The sequence below is a fragment of the Euwallacea fornicatus genome, chromosome 8 (assembly GCF_040115645.1).
Source record: "Euwallacea fornicatus isolate EFF26 chromosome 8, ASM4011564v1, whole genome shotgun sequence".
NCBI lineage: Eukaryota > Metazoa > Arthropoda > Insecta > Coleoptera > Curculionidae > Euwallacea > Euwallacea fornicatus.
In genome coordinates, this window is record NC_089548.1 from 4,226,436 (window position 1) to 4,241,334 (window position 14,899).

Sequence of the window (14,899 nt, forward strand, 5' to 3'; positions counted from 1 at the left end):
ATATCGCATTAAGCAATCGGACTACCATTTAGATAGTGTCGGATAAAGCGCGAATTATTAATAAATCAGCGCTTTTCTTGAGGTGAGAAAATAATTTGTTTCGCGGTAGACATATTAAGTGGCAGCTTTATACTTAAAAGTAATAAGAAAACGAAAAATGTCGGTTGAAGTTCAACCTGATGGCACTGAAATTTCACAGAATAATGCACATTTTATTCCGAGATTAGGCATATTATACGTAAAGACTGAAATTAATTTAGGTATATTGTATCAATGAAGTGTTACGTGGGTGGTCAACGCAAATTAATCGTGTGAACCGGCCATTACACGTATGGGAGCAGTAAGTGCAACCGTGTTTTATCGGCAAAAATATCTTTTACAAGACCACCGGTAATGGCGTATGAGATAGTAAATGGCCTTAGTCATTTCTTCGGATTAAAGTAGGAGTTTCCTTTTATATTTTGGCAACTCACATTCTTGAGAGATAAATTAAGAAAGAAAGCTTTCAGATATGGCTGCACATAAATCTACAGAGAATATACAAAAACTCAATTTTCGATTCATTAGAACGAAACGGATTTAAAGTCGTTAAAACGGCCACGTGCCATAATTAGTCCAGACCAATGGCCATTGCCTCGGGTCCGTCGTACGTTGGAGATCAAGATTTAAGGGTGGCCATCGTAAAAGGGGGCCACTTGCACCTTTGATATATGTAAGATTATGTCGGTTCGGGGTACAGGTGCATCTTGCCCGTACAGGTGCATTTCAAGGACGCACCCCTCGAATACGTAATCAAGTTTTAGTGTGTAGAAGAAATCACCGGTCTTAGAACCAAGCAGTCAGTATCTGAATGTATTCACTTAAGTCCAAATTTTTTATGGGTTGGTAAGTTTAATCACAGAATCATTTCCTTGAAAGTTAAGAAATTGACGCTGCCTGCCCTTCTTTAACTCAAGCTCACAGACATTTTATAATTTATTTAAACCACTTCTTTCTGGCTGTTTTGGCATACAAAGGCGGTTTATTTATTAATATTTACGTAAGAGTCACACTTAATGAACATTTTGCTTCGGCTTTTGACATCTGGCGTAGGACTGAACTTAAAATGTTGTTAAAACAAGAAGCGACAAGATAATTAACTGGTCAACAACGTTGTGCAATACGACGGCACTGTTATCGTTGTTTTTATCTGCATTGACGACTCATATGTGGTAATAAATTATGTGATCGAAAATTGAAGAAAATCTACCGGTTTTCAGTAGATCTTCGCCATTGTGAAATTTGAAAAAATACCTGTCATACACCAAGTAATAAAAGGCGCTGTGAAATGTTGCAGAGGAAGTTATCTTTATTCGTCATACCGAGAGTTCTTCCTTAGTGGGCTTTAGCGCTGTCCCAACTAAAACACCCAAAACCATGTTGTTTCTATTTTTGATTGTTTCTAACAAAAAGTCCTATAACTTGACAACGTTACGCAGAACTACGAAATAGTCGCAGAAGTGCCCGACCTCACATACAGATGGCGTTTTGTTGTTAAAAAGTTGTCTATATTACATAAACCTAACCTTAAAAAGCTCATCTCCAAATGAGCTTCATTAACAACTGCAAAATATTGGGTGGCAGTTCAAACGCGGTCGTACGAAGTACTAAAACGGACACAGCTGTGGTCGAGCCAATGACAGTCCAGCTTTGACCACTCCAGATATTGTGATGCAAACCCAGAAAACTGTACTAGAATGTTGTCGACTAACATGGAGCATGTTAGCAGGCACGATAGCTATTTTTTAAAAATACTGGACATTGCATTTTGACCGAACAATTGGACATGAGAAAGCTGTGCAAAAGATGAACAAACACAGCTCCGTGAGGATGTTTCGAGGGAGTGTTTGGCAAAGTTTCGCGGCAGTAAAGCTAAGTTTCTGCATCGACTCGTGCCCATAGATGAAACATAGATCCGTCATTTCACACTCGATGCGAAAAAGCAGTCAAAACAATGGACTCAAGGGAGAGAATCGACTCCAACGAAGACCAAAACCGTTTCATCTGCAGATAAGACGATGGCAACGGTTTTTTGGGACGCACGTGTGTGATAATTTTTATTGACTATCTTGCTAAATGAAAAACAATAAACGGAGAATATTATACAAATTTATTGCAGCGTTTTGAGTGAAGAAATTAAGATAAAGCGACCGCATTTGGCTAAAAAGAAAGTCTGGTTTCATCAAGCCAGTGCACCAGTCCACACTTCCGTCATCGCGACGGCCAAAATCAATCAACTTGACTTCGAATTTTTTCTCGACCGCCCTATTCGCCAGATTTAACCCCCTCGGATTATTTTCTATTGCCAACCTTGGACAAATAACCCGGTAGAAAGAGATTTCGCAAGTTCGAGGCTCATGCCGATTTTGACGCATTCGACGCTTCTTACTATAAATGAAGCGTAGAAGTCTTAGAACATCGCTGAGAAAAATGTTATGTTTTTCAAGTTTTTTTTTCTTTATAAGTGTTAAATCGAGTAATTCTGGGATTATCCCCGTAAAATGCATTCACGGCCGAAGCAATGTTGTTACTGGGGCCGAAAAATGAACTAATCAGAGAAATAGATCATCTGAGGTAGTTCTTTTTCCTTTAATACATGGGCTGCTACAACCCTTAATGTTGGAATTTTCCGATTTTTATTATCTTGAAATTTGCAAACTGCGGTAGCTAAACGTTCCTTTGTGTAGATTTGCTAGACTGGTTTTGTCGCGGTTACGTGCGCTTTGATATGGATTCGAATTCGTATGACCGTCTGGGACGCGACCAAAGAGATTCAATAGGGGGAATCCTTTCGTCCTCTGCCAATTATACAGCGATGTTATGGGCAACGTTAAGAAATATTGGTGGAAAAAATATGTTCTACACGTTCAAAGCGGACTGTTCACTCTTTCTTTTGCATTTTTTGCGAATAATATGCCTAACACATAAATAGTTTTCATTCTCAGTTAAAAACAATTCAGAATGAGAGTTAACCCTTCACTAAGGGCTCAAATAAAAACTCTTAACAAAAATCAATTAAAATAAAAATTCAGTTTTCCTGCAATGAACTCCTGGTACACAAACTCAGAATCGAAGAAAATGATCGATTGAATAACGATTTCTTAAAAACCTTGCACCTCCCTAAAAATGAAAATCGGCAAGATAAACAGCAAATGCGGGATTAAAAGTGAAAAAAAAACTAAACAATTGGTAAAATTTAATTTCATTTGATAACTTGTGATGCCTCACAACAGTTTAAGAAATGTACTCATATCTTAGATACTGTTCTCACATATATCACCAAACCCACCAAAACCTCCGGTCAAATAGAGTTAGAGGTTCTAATCATTGTTGATATATTAATAGTAGGTAGATGCTTTCTAGGTGGTATCGTTGGAAAGTAGCATATTATAGTCAAGGAGAACTTCAAAATCTCCGGTCAAATACCCACAGCCCCATATATCACTCGGTATTTAAAACCCGCCAAAGGCGAAATTTAATCATAAGTTTTGAAATTTAAGAAAAAGAAAAGGACCGCACATACAATTAATCAAAGGCACTGTATCTTTAAGCTATGGAATCGAAAAGAGCGTTAAATAGCTATTTTGTAGGGCATAAAGGGGTTATAAATTAGGATCTAATTATTAGTCTGCCTGAAGGTGACACCACGATAGAAAGATGGTTTAATCATAGGATGGTACCTCTTGACGGTACCCTTGCTTCATAATGGCTCCATGCACTTTCCAAAACTAATCAGAACGTGATGACAAGAACCTGATCGATATTATTATTAATGGAAATTATAAGTCACGTTAAAGTTGGTGCGACCTCCTCAAGGATTAATGATGTCGGACATCAGAACAAACATTACATTGCAGTTTATCAGCTATTAACTAGCGACGGTACTGATTGAATATTCTTATAAGGTGCCAACTCGATTAAGCCAAGAACAAATTAAGTTATGGCATTAATGTCGAAAACGATTACTTAAGCAGTAAAAGAAATTAATTTTAATATTGGTTAGTGCAGGTTAGCTGGGGTTAGGGTGGGAAGCGATGCACATATCTATTTTTGATTGACTGCATTGTCGAAGCATTACAAGGTATCAAAACTGGGACTGACGGATGATGGTCCAAACCTGTCAATTAAGATTTTTAAATAAAAACGCAGCGGTATTCTTTGGTTTTCGCTTTTCTCCAATAAGATAACGAGCGCTGGAAGTAATGTCAATACTGCCTATAATGGGATATAGATTGAAGGCGAACGCTCGAATTAAGTGAAATTTACCGAGTTTTATAAACGAACTAATTAGCAAATAAAGTTTTTTACTCATTTTCACATTCCACCCAGAACGATTTTTGACTGACTTTTCTACCTAATTAAGAAATTTATAAGTAAGTGTTTTAATTGGTCATTTAACTTGGAGAGTCGTTTAGCTGAAGGATGTTGTAATTCATAACGTGTCTTCAAGGACCGAACACATATTTATTATAAAAAATTCGCTTGTCTAAACGCACGAATACATCGTTGATAACTCGGCTGCCCATATTTCTTGCTCCACGCATCCATTAGAATTGTTAATACGCCTCTCTGCGAATACCATCGATTCAACGTTCTACCTCCAACTAAATTTTTTATGATCAATATATGTTCGTTACTTCTAGTGCATATACTCACACCCACGATTATTAGCTGCTTATCAAACGATTCTATAAGAAAATGCTGAAGGTGCAGTAGTTCAAGTCCGGTGCACATACAGACCACTTCAGGCGATTTCATCTTCCATTCTACTGTCAGGAAGGTGTTTTTTCCATTGACGCATCTTTGCCTCTATAATTAACTAAACAGCGTTTCGTCACACTCTGTTTGTTCTTGCAGTTTTCTTCTCACTTTAATAAACACGTTTAAAACTGCACAAATTAACTAATAATAAAAAAATATTAACCTACGGTGAATCATGATTTTCAAGTGATTCTCTCACACACAGTGAAACATTGTTAACTAGTCAAACCGGCATCTTCGCACATCCCGAAGAAAATAGAGATCCGATTGGTCACCAATGATTCGGGAGTATCAAACTCCGCAATCTGCCCTTGCTGCAGCCCGAATACGAGGTAGAAATTCATAATAGTGTCTAATTTATGCCCTTTGGTGATTATAGTGCAATCGGCAAACACACCCTGCTTAGATCGTCACCCTGCGAAGTTGAATGATAGCAGAAATTTAATTTAAACAAAAAAATTCAATAAATAAATGAAAATCATTAAACTTAGTAAACTTCAGAATATGTGCGTGTGTTCAGGAAAAAATAGTCACAATTCGTTCACTTTTGACTTTTGAGCACAGTTTTTTGAAATTTCCCTTCAAATTTCGACACCAAATGCCTGGCTTCACGGTTGTACTCCAATTTCACAAATCTTTTGAAGTGAATTGCCTCTTAAATCCTCTATCCCGCACCGTGTCGTAATAAGTATAAAATATAATTCCAGAATAAGAAGTATCAGGAATGGGACTTGGTTCCTGCTTTAGTGATTACAGTTCGGAATTAGAAAACCGCGAAAAGGATGCAAAGGAACCAAAGCAGATACTGATGTCACGATGCTCACAATCTATATTTCTCATTGTAATACAATTACTTCTGTACATAACTGTAGAAAATAATTTTTAATTCATATAAAATAATATATTTATATAAACTTTTTGGGAGCGTGTGTATCCTTATTTTTATTTGTCGAAATGAAACGTGACAAACAGTTTTTTACTAAATCGAGAAAATATTTAATCTTCTATGAGATTTAAATCAAAAACTAGACAGGGATGGAGTTGTTTCAATCTTGCGCCTACTATTGAATCCTAGTACATACAGTACTTACAAATGAGCCAAGTTTAACCAGAGGCATGAAAATATCCTCTTTAACTACAGAAATATCTTCTGGAAGGTTCGGCAAAAAATCACAAGCGCATAATACGTAGATCGATAAGATTATTAAAAACCTTAACAGATTCTTCCATGCCCCTGGCACATCCTTGCTGATGCTCTTTCTGGGCCAATGGTATTTTAGTTGCAAGAACAGCCGAAAGTACACCACTGGAACTAATATAAATATATATGATACATAATACGTTTTTTCAAAGCGTATCATAAAATTTGGATTATCAATGTACCAAGTCAATGATAAATCTTATAGAAAAATTTTTAGATACAATGGTAAATGCAATTGGAAACATATCTTATCCAAAATTCCATTCAATCCATTTTTAATCCTGCCTAATTCCTACAAAACAATTCTGTTGTAAATTCCACTATTCAGGAATGCCGAATTCCAATTGCAACTCCAAACGAAGACAAGGTTGCTTTTAATCAACGAATTATCTGTCTGTTAAATTTTATAATATATAGAAATGAATAAAAATGTTGGTTATTGAATGCAATTGTGGCCTCAGGTCAATGGAGATACAAAATTATTCAAAGTTTTCTTATAACGTCTGCTTATTCTTATATTTTTCATTATGTTGTCGTAACCGATAGAACTGTACTCTTTGGTATAGGAATTGTAAATTCAATAAGTTCTACAGTGCCAATTACGATCCCAAATTAAATTTTGGAAAAAAAGACACTGATTGCGTGCCCGAAACAGAAACTCGAGGTGCTTCATCTTTGGCGCAGGACCCGCGGTCTTAGAAAAAAATGAGTCGAGGCGTAAAATGTGTTTTACGCTCGGATGCACAAAAACTACTTCCTTTCATGTTGCAACTTATTTATCATAATACAACAATAAATCCCTTAAAAGTTAAAATAAATTGAAAAAAATCCCCAACACAAAAAGTCCCCAAACACCAAGCCAGGTGTTGTTTGATTTTACTCTCGACAAAAAAACGACTTGCGGTCTTATAAATTTTTTGTTAGACATGTTTTTTTTTATCTGCATTTAAAATATTGCGACTACCACGTAAACACTCTATATATACAAATATAAGAACATTTTAATGTAAGTTAGATGTATCACGTGACAAAAAGAAAAAACACTAAAATTGTTAAAGTTAATGTTCAATACATGAACTGGCAACATGGTGCACCACGAACTGAGACTAGTGTTATATCACTAACACGACACGGTGATTTAGTGAGGTTAAAAACTACCGACTAATCTAGAAAACGAATATTATAAACAAAATAAGAGAAAATTTCAGTCAATTTACAAATTATTTCAAAGACAATGGCCGAATCTGGAGATGAAGACCAACCAAAAGGACCCATAGAAAATGCATGGGCAATGAAAATTCCGAGCTTCAAAGCAGAAGACAATCCACATGGGCTCTTGGAAGAAAGCTCCTTTGCCACGCTATTTCCTCAGTACAGAGAACAATATCTCAAACAGATATGGCCCCTTGTACAAAAGGTTTTAAAGGACTATGACATCAGAGCTGAGCTTGACTTAATTGAGGGTAGCATGACTGTACGAACAACTAGGAAAACATGGGATCCCTATATAATCATTAAGGCTCGTGACATGATTAAACTTATGTCAAGAAGTGTCCCATTTGAACAAGCAAAACGAGTGTTGGAAGATGATGTTGGCTGTGATATAATCAAGATTGGTAAAATCACCCGCAATAAGGAGAAATTTGTTAAAAGAAGACAAAGGTTAATTGGGCCTAACGGATGCACTCTCAAATCTATAGAGCTACTTACAAGTTGTTATATATTAGTACAAGGAAATACAGTGTCTGCCTTGGGGCCATATAAAGGCCTTCAACAAGTTCGGAAGATTGTTGAGGATACTATGAAAAATATTCACCCCATTTACAATATCAAGGCGCTGATGATTAAGAGGGAGTTGATGAAGGATTCCAAGTTAAAAAATGAAAATTGGGAAAGGTTTTTGCCAAAATTCGTGAACAAAAATGTTAGTAAAAGGAAGCAGCCTAAAAAGAAAAAAGAGAAAAAACCTTACACACCCTTCCCACCACCACAACAAGAAAGCAAGGTGAGTATTGTTATCGATTCTTTTTGAGAAACTAAAACTGATTTCTCTGACTACTATTTTAGATTGATAAACAACTTGAAACTGGTGAGTATTTCTTGAAGAAAGAACAGAGAAAAGCAAAAAAGAATAAGGAGCAAGAAGAGAAGCATCTTGAAGCAGCTAAAAGACGAGAAGCTAGAAGAAACCAAGCATTTGTTCCTCCCGAAGAACCACAACCATCAAGTTCAAAACAGGGAAGTTCAAGTAACACTAAAGTGGATATTGCGGCTTTGAAACAGAAGATTCTGAATGCCAAGAAAAAGCCTAATAAAAATACTTTTAAGTTGTGAATTTATGGAAATTAAATTGAATTATTTTATTTAGTTTTAATTTACTTATGAAAGTATTTTGTACGAATCTAACGTGGCAACATTGTAGAATCGCCATAATCTAACCAAAGATTTTTAGTTTGTGTACGTAAACAAAGCTAATATTTTCTTTTCTGCACTATTCAAAAAAGTGAATTAGTATCGAATACATATACAAAATATTTCCCAACAAACGCAGAAATGTCTGCTTATATCATAGGAATAACTTCAGCTGGAGGACTCCCAGTGTTTTCAAGAAAAAAGGGAAATTGTGAAGCTGTATGTGCACATTGCTTGTGTTTCTTAAAATTACAGAATAATTAATAAACAAAAACCTTCTAGCTATCATTCTCTAAGTTGGGTTCTCTTAATGGTGTACACATGTTTGGAAAACCTCTAAACATCGAACTACTGAATACATTTACTGATGATTACACGGTTGCTTGGAGGGAATTTAATGAGAGGTAAGTGTAGCTATAATTTGTAATCTTCTATAGCTTGATGAATAAACATTAAACGTTCTATGTTATAATAAATAATTAGATTGTTCTCACTATTCAAAGTACTGGTATAGTTTGCTAATAGCTACAATTTTAGTAAACATGTTTGTTTTAAAACTAAAATTTAATTCACCAACATTGAAATATTTTATAGAATCAATTTTTTTCTAAGATTCAACAAATTAAAAAAACTAACGAAAATTTGTAAATAAAATTTGACATTTTGAATAGTTAGAAATGGGAGGTAGCCTGCGGGCAGTCTGTCAAAATATTGCGAGATTGCCAATTCTACGTAATGCGATGGCGTGTAAGAAATAATCAAATTGGGTAGATAACGTAAACAATACGTTACAATTCATTCTCGATAGTATGGTCTTTAGTTTTGAATGAAATCCTAATACAGACTTCTCATACATAAACGACAAAAAATTCATAGAAAAAGAAATATAACCATCAAATACTGAGATACACACAGACTTGCACATGTGATTTTCAACGCGGCATATTCACTTGCAGCTCGCAAACACTACATCCCGCTCTGATTATTGAAATTAAATTTAATAAAAAGATTTTTTTTTCCAGCCTAGTCATCATTGGAATATCCAGTGGATGTTCAGTAGATGTTCTAAACCGCCTTCTTAAAGTAGTTTATGATGCAGTAGTGCTTATTGTGGGAATTGATGAGGCTAAGGCTGCACGAAACGTTGAAAGACTTAAAAGGGAACTCAGAGTAAGTTAAAATACAAAGAGTATTCTTAGTGGTATTAAGATAATAAATTTTTCTACTTAAAAGGTGTGCTATCCAGTGCTGGATAGACTATTAGATTCCCTAGATTGTGGTGACTCCAGCAACAAACATTCATCTGATATTGTTGGATATGTAGAAACTATCTTGTCTCCAGAGAATCATCTTATTCAAGTAATGCTAGTATTTATTACTGTCTTCACGTAATAACTGTTATCAAACTCCAGATCGTCCTGGATTCTTTCAGTGAATGTGTGGATTCCATGTTCAGCTGTATTCTAGTTAACGGCAAAGTAGCCGCTGCAACTGAAAGCTGGTGGTCTCTGCACCCACACGAAATCCGGTTACTGCTTTTCTTGGCTGTTTCTGAAAACAAAAACATTTCAAAAGATATTCCAGTGTTTCTGCCTTACAAAAGCCCTACTGTAAGCTCAACAAATTCACATATATTCTCTATTTCATAGTGCGTTTCATCAGGTGGCCTTCCGTTTCATAGCTTGCAGCCTTAGTCCTGATGTGCAGGTGTGCTGTTTATGTGGCTCAAGTCCCTCGCTTATGGAAATTGAACAAGCAGCCACCCAGTGCTTTAAAAACTCCACTGATATTTTGAAGGCTGCCTCTCAGTGCATTCCGAGGAATTTTCCTCAAAGTGTTACAGTAGATGGCGGAATTTTAGGGTAAAATACTGTTGTTCCGAGTTGTATTTATTTTAATGAGTATTTTTAACTTGTTTTCAGTCTACTCCTAATTAACATCAAATTGAAGAAATACATGATGTCAAAGAGCCCTCAACAAACTACTTCCAGAAAAACATTGAGCAGTTCTCACAGGCTAGATATTTTGAGGACATTTTTCTACCAAGCCGTGATGAACACTTTGATACCCAATACGCGGATGTGGCAAGAAAATAACATTTATGAAGATCAAAAGACTGACAAACTAGCTTTGGATGAACAGAATGACGGAATTGAAACTTACTGGTGTTCTGAGTACCATAAATGCCATGCAGTCAAGATTAACAATAATATTTTGTGCGTTTTATACAACTCTGCTACTCCCACTCAAGCCATGAGACTGATTACTAAGAATACCTTAAATTTGCTTATAGGGGATAAGCAGGTCTGTTGGTAATTTTGTTAGTTGGTAGAGTTTTAATTAGCGTCGAAATCTAATTTATTTGGTTACGCTTAGACCAATTGCTGGATCTCATTTGCCTACTGTTTTTATAGAAACTCATAACTGAACACAAATTTAGTGAAGAAACGAATAGATAATACTGCTTGGACAACAAAATCTCAAACTTAAAATCACCATATGTAAAAAACTGCTCTAGCTGATTTGAGTTTAGAGAATAAAAATCAAAGTCATATGCCCAAATTAATAAAAAAGATTCTTATATGCACCCAAAACTTTCTATCTTAAGTAAATAATCAAACATCTGAAAAACTTTTTAGCAGCTACAAGGAATAAAGTAAAAAGATTAAGTTTTAAAACCCTGCATCTTAATAACGAAGCGTTATTGAAGGTGTATCGAGATTTTATTCATATAAACATTTTGTTAATCATATTTTGTACAAAAGAATTGGAACTGGTATTAAAATATTGTCACCATTTTTTGGACTCCCTGTATGAGGAAATGTTAATGCAAATTCAAATCTACAGAAATTTCAGTAGCTAATGTTAAAAAGACCTTTCAGCCACTAGCTTGCCGTGAAAAGATCCCTTAATATTAATTAATTATGTTCGGAAAGCCTTTACACATTAAACTTCTAAATAAGTACATATATGTATACCGCTAAACACGGTTGCTTGGAACAAATTTCATGAGAAATAAGATAAACTAAAATCTGTGATCTATATGTTGAAAAATAAATATTAATCGTTCTATATGAATACTAAATAATAATTAGATTGTACTCACTTTTCATAATTTGCCTTGTTTACTCACACATAATTACAGTTTCAGTCAATAATTATGGGTTTTCAAACTTATTGTATGAAGATTAAAATATTCTACGGCACTAAATTTGCTGTTATTAAGTCACAACAGATAAGAAAAGAAACAGAAATTATTGAAATTTTTGAAGAAAACATAACATTCAGAGTTCTTAAAGTAGAAGCTAAAGTGGCGACTATCAAAATATTTTGGATTCGCCAGATTTACGACGACTCTTAAGACATAATAAAATCTCGTAGACAATGGAAACAACAACGTATATTCAGCGTAAAACATTTATTCTCAGAGTTTTGGTAAGTATAAATAAAAAGGAAATTGATAGAAAATAAAGAACTAACCATGGGATACTAGATGTTACGAGTTTTTTTCTGCTTTCCTTTCCTACAAATTTTTCTGAACTATATTTAATGCAAATTTGTAAGGTAATTAGTCATGATATTAATTAATGGTATACAAAATATATACAGTGTTTCCTGAAAGCGGACCTCAACTTCAGGACGCAATTTCTTATGGTATTTAAAGAAAAAAATGTTCCTATAAAGATGTGGTCGGACTCCGCGATACAATTTGTTAAAATAAACAAATATATATCATTTACAATCAATAAGGTTTTTAAAATTTTGCAGTCATTGTAAGTTGATAAAGAGTTGGATTTTTGGTATCAAGTCAATTTTTATCTGCCGCCAGTTACGCAGTTAGGCGTGAGTCAGTCGATGTTTTCGTCGAGAAATGTAGACCGCCAATGGGTGTGTTAACATTTTTAATATTTTCAGACTCTCTTAACATTTTACAACAAGAAAAGCCTCTCAATTTTTTTGCCTGATACTCACCTATTCTTTAAACAATGGCCGACATCTGCAAATAATTATCAAAGAAATAACCAGTTTCCACAAAACATCAAAGTATATCAAAACTCACAATAAAATTATTCAATCGGTTCGTAACTGGTTTAAATTTAAAAATTCGTACTTTCGAAAATTTTATATGATTTTTCAATATTAAGCTGATAAGAAGGATTTTTTAAGACAAGATTACCGATAATTCGATATATTGATGGGCAGTTTCGAAGCGTTTTTCTCATCAATAATATCATTAATTCAAGACTAATTTAATACATAAAAAATAACTTAATTAACTTAAAGTTTATGCTGATTTCTGTATATCTGGCTTACTTATTTGTTTCTTACCTGGGTTGCGATGGATCAATTGTATGCACTCATTTTGAGAAAGAGAATAGAATTTTTGCTCATAGTACACATGAGATCGAAATGGTGAAAAAAGTCGATCTTTTGAAGAAAAAAGTATTGAATCAGGTAAAATATCAAAAACCGGCCAAAAGGGTCCCGAGTTATGATACTCTCTTGTATAGTATAGTTAAATGTGAAAATGTTTTTGAGAGAGTTGATATCGGAGAAATTTCAACAAAGAAGCATGTTTTTTTACACACCCTGTAGTTGTCTTCTTGTGTAATATTACGTAATATTGTTTTACGTCATGCTTCTCCATGAATGATATTAGTATCACTAATTCCATTTTGGTTAAGCCTCAATCTCAATGGTGAGGATGTATCCATCATAATATGAAATCAATTGAAATGTTATGAAATATTTGTGGAAGCCAATATCAATGTGCTATAGTCCGAGCGGAAGTGATCAACTAAATCTGCTTCCAGAACTTAAGCTCATGGAGAACTCGTCCTTATAACACATAGAGATTCTTTTTTTCTATAAATTATGTTTTGTGAGTTAAAACCGATTGAAGAATGTAAACTTTTAAAATTCCATTACACTGAAAATGAAAAAATCATTTGAGCACTTACTAATTTTGATCGACCTGATCAGTATCAGTCATGAATAAAACTCGTTGAAAACTCAACTTTATACTCAGTTGCGCGTTATTTCTTAAACCAATTAGATCTATTCGAAGCTTCAAGGTTGTTTTAAAAATGCATTCTCACCATCGCGGTTTTACCGGACATCATTGTCATCCAGGCCATTTTTCGTCAATATTTCCTGGACATTTCCCTCCCATGTTTCGTGAACACAGATTCCCAGGGCATCACCATCACCATAGAGGATGGTACGGACATGGGGGATGTGAAGGAAAGTTCGATACCCATCAGCACCCATTCAGTTCTTTTGGACAATCCATGTCGATGCGCAGGGATTGGGGAAGACGTCGTTGCAGCGAAAACGAAGTCCCTCAAACCTCAGAGGAGGAGATGCTTCAAACCGTGAGGGAATTTTTCAAAGAAGGACGGTGTCGTCATGGAAGAAGAGTTCGATCCGATATCATCGAGTTGAGCGAAGACGATGAAGGTAAGATCAGCAAGGGGACGACAACTGGAAGTGATGAGCAGAGACATCGAGGGAAACGTCACGGAAGAAGAGGAAGATTCGGCTGCACCGGCTGGACTTATGGAAAGTGCAATGCACAACAAGGTAGGATCGACGAAAGCGGTGAAGTCCAATATGGATGGCACTACAATCCTGCAGCATGTCAATATGCGAAAAATCAACAAGAAGGTAGGTCCGACGATGAAGAACCACATGTCAGTAAGGATGTGGGCAAGAGGAGACGTCGTCGAGGGATGTCGATGTCTTGCCGAAAGTTAGGCAATTGCAGAAAATTCCAATGTTCTGGCAATGAGGAGGTAAGTTGCAAAACTACAGAAGCCATGGAAATCGACGAGAGAACGATACCGACACTGCAGGGGCAACAAGAAAACAACACTGCGTCCGAAATTGAATTAGAAGACATCACTGATGATTTAAAGAAGTCTAATTTGGACTAAATGCTTGGGTAAATCTACAGTAACATTTGTAAAATGCCAAGGTAGTACATGCATTGTAATGCATTACACCTTTATACATTTAAAGCTTAATATTTACACACTTATTATTTTTCCTTCGAGCGTATACGTGTTGAAATTATTGTCTTCTATAAGTTCAATTAAATATTAAAAACGGTTTACCTACCGACACTCGTGTGGTAAAAAGTACCTAAAAATAGTTTTGACAATAGCACCTGCCGCTTTCATTTCCACGCGATAAACTTTTTAAGACACACGCATGATAAAACGCTACATTTAGCTCGCAAATGCGTGCATTAAAGTTATCTTGCCATATTGTAAAAAGCAATTACTGCACATGTGCGGTTAGGTGCTACTTTCAGTTTTATGGTCGTGGAAGAACACAATATAACGTTTTATTTATATTCTAAATAAATGGGATTCTGTAGATTTAATTGGACGAACCTTCACATTTCTCCACCATTTATAATCATCATTTACAATAATTAAATAAATAAAAATTAAAATGTTTGATGAGTTAATCAAATAAATA

The 14,899-nt window shown here is 35.2% G+C and overlaps 2 protein-coding genes and 2 long non-coding RNA genes across 4 annotated transcripts; 2 read left to right on the forward strand and 2 right to left on the reverse strand.

The window, feature by feature from the left end:
• Nucleotides 1-4,518: 4,518 nt before the first annotated feature.
• LOC136340926 (uncharacterized) lies at nt 4,519-6,963 on the reverse strand. The gene is made up of 4 exons (XR_010732402.1): nt 5,892-6,963; nt 4,968-5,215; nt 4,696-4,907; nt 4,519-4,643 (listed from the first exon to the last, which is right to left on the reverse strand). It is a non-coding gene; the product is annotated as an uncharacterized lncRNA (long non-coding RNA).
• A 151-nt stretch (nt 6,964-7,114) lies between these two features.
• On the forward strand, nt 7,115-8,364 carry dbe (KRR1 small subunit processome component homolog dbe). Its single transcript, XM_066285380.1, has 2 exons — nt 7,115-8,006; nt 8,069-8,364. The coding sequence occupies exons 1-2, from the start codon at nt 7,236-7,238 to the stop codon at nt 8,333-8,335; spliced, it is 1,038 nt and encodes a 345-aa protein (XP_066141477.1). The 5' UTR covers nt 7,115-7,235; the 3' UTR covers nt 8,336-8,364.
• Nucleotides 8,365-8,424: 60 nt separating this feature from the next.
• On the forward strand, nt 8,425-11,907 carry fy (fuzzy planar cell polarity protein-like protein). Its single transcript, XM_066285379.1, has 7 exons — nt 8,425-8,632; nt 8,696-8,817; nt 9,436-9,583; nt 9,647-9,772; nt 9,826-10,023; nt 10,076-10,275; nt 10,336-11,907. The coding sequence occupies exons 1-7, from the start codon at nt 8,555-8,557 to the stop codon at nt 10,727-10,729; spliced, it is 1,266 nt and encodes a 421-aa protein (XP_066141476.1). The 5' UTR covers nt 8,425-8,554; the 3' UTR covers nt 10,730-11,907.
• Nucleotides 9,885-13,056, reverse strand: LOC136340924 (uncharacterized). Its single transcript, XR_010732401.1, has 3 exons — nt 12,743-13,056; nt 12,386-12,410; nt 9,885-9,964 (listed from the first exon to the last, which is right to left on the reverse strand). It is a non-coding gene; the product is annotated as an uncharacterized lncRNA (long non-coding RNA).
• Nucleotides 13,057-14,899: the final 1,843 nt, after the last annotated feature.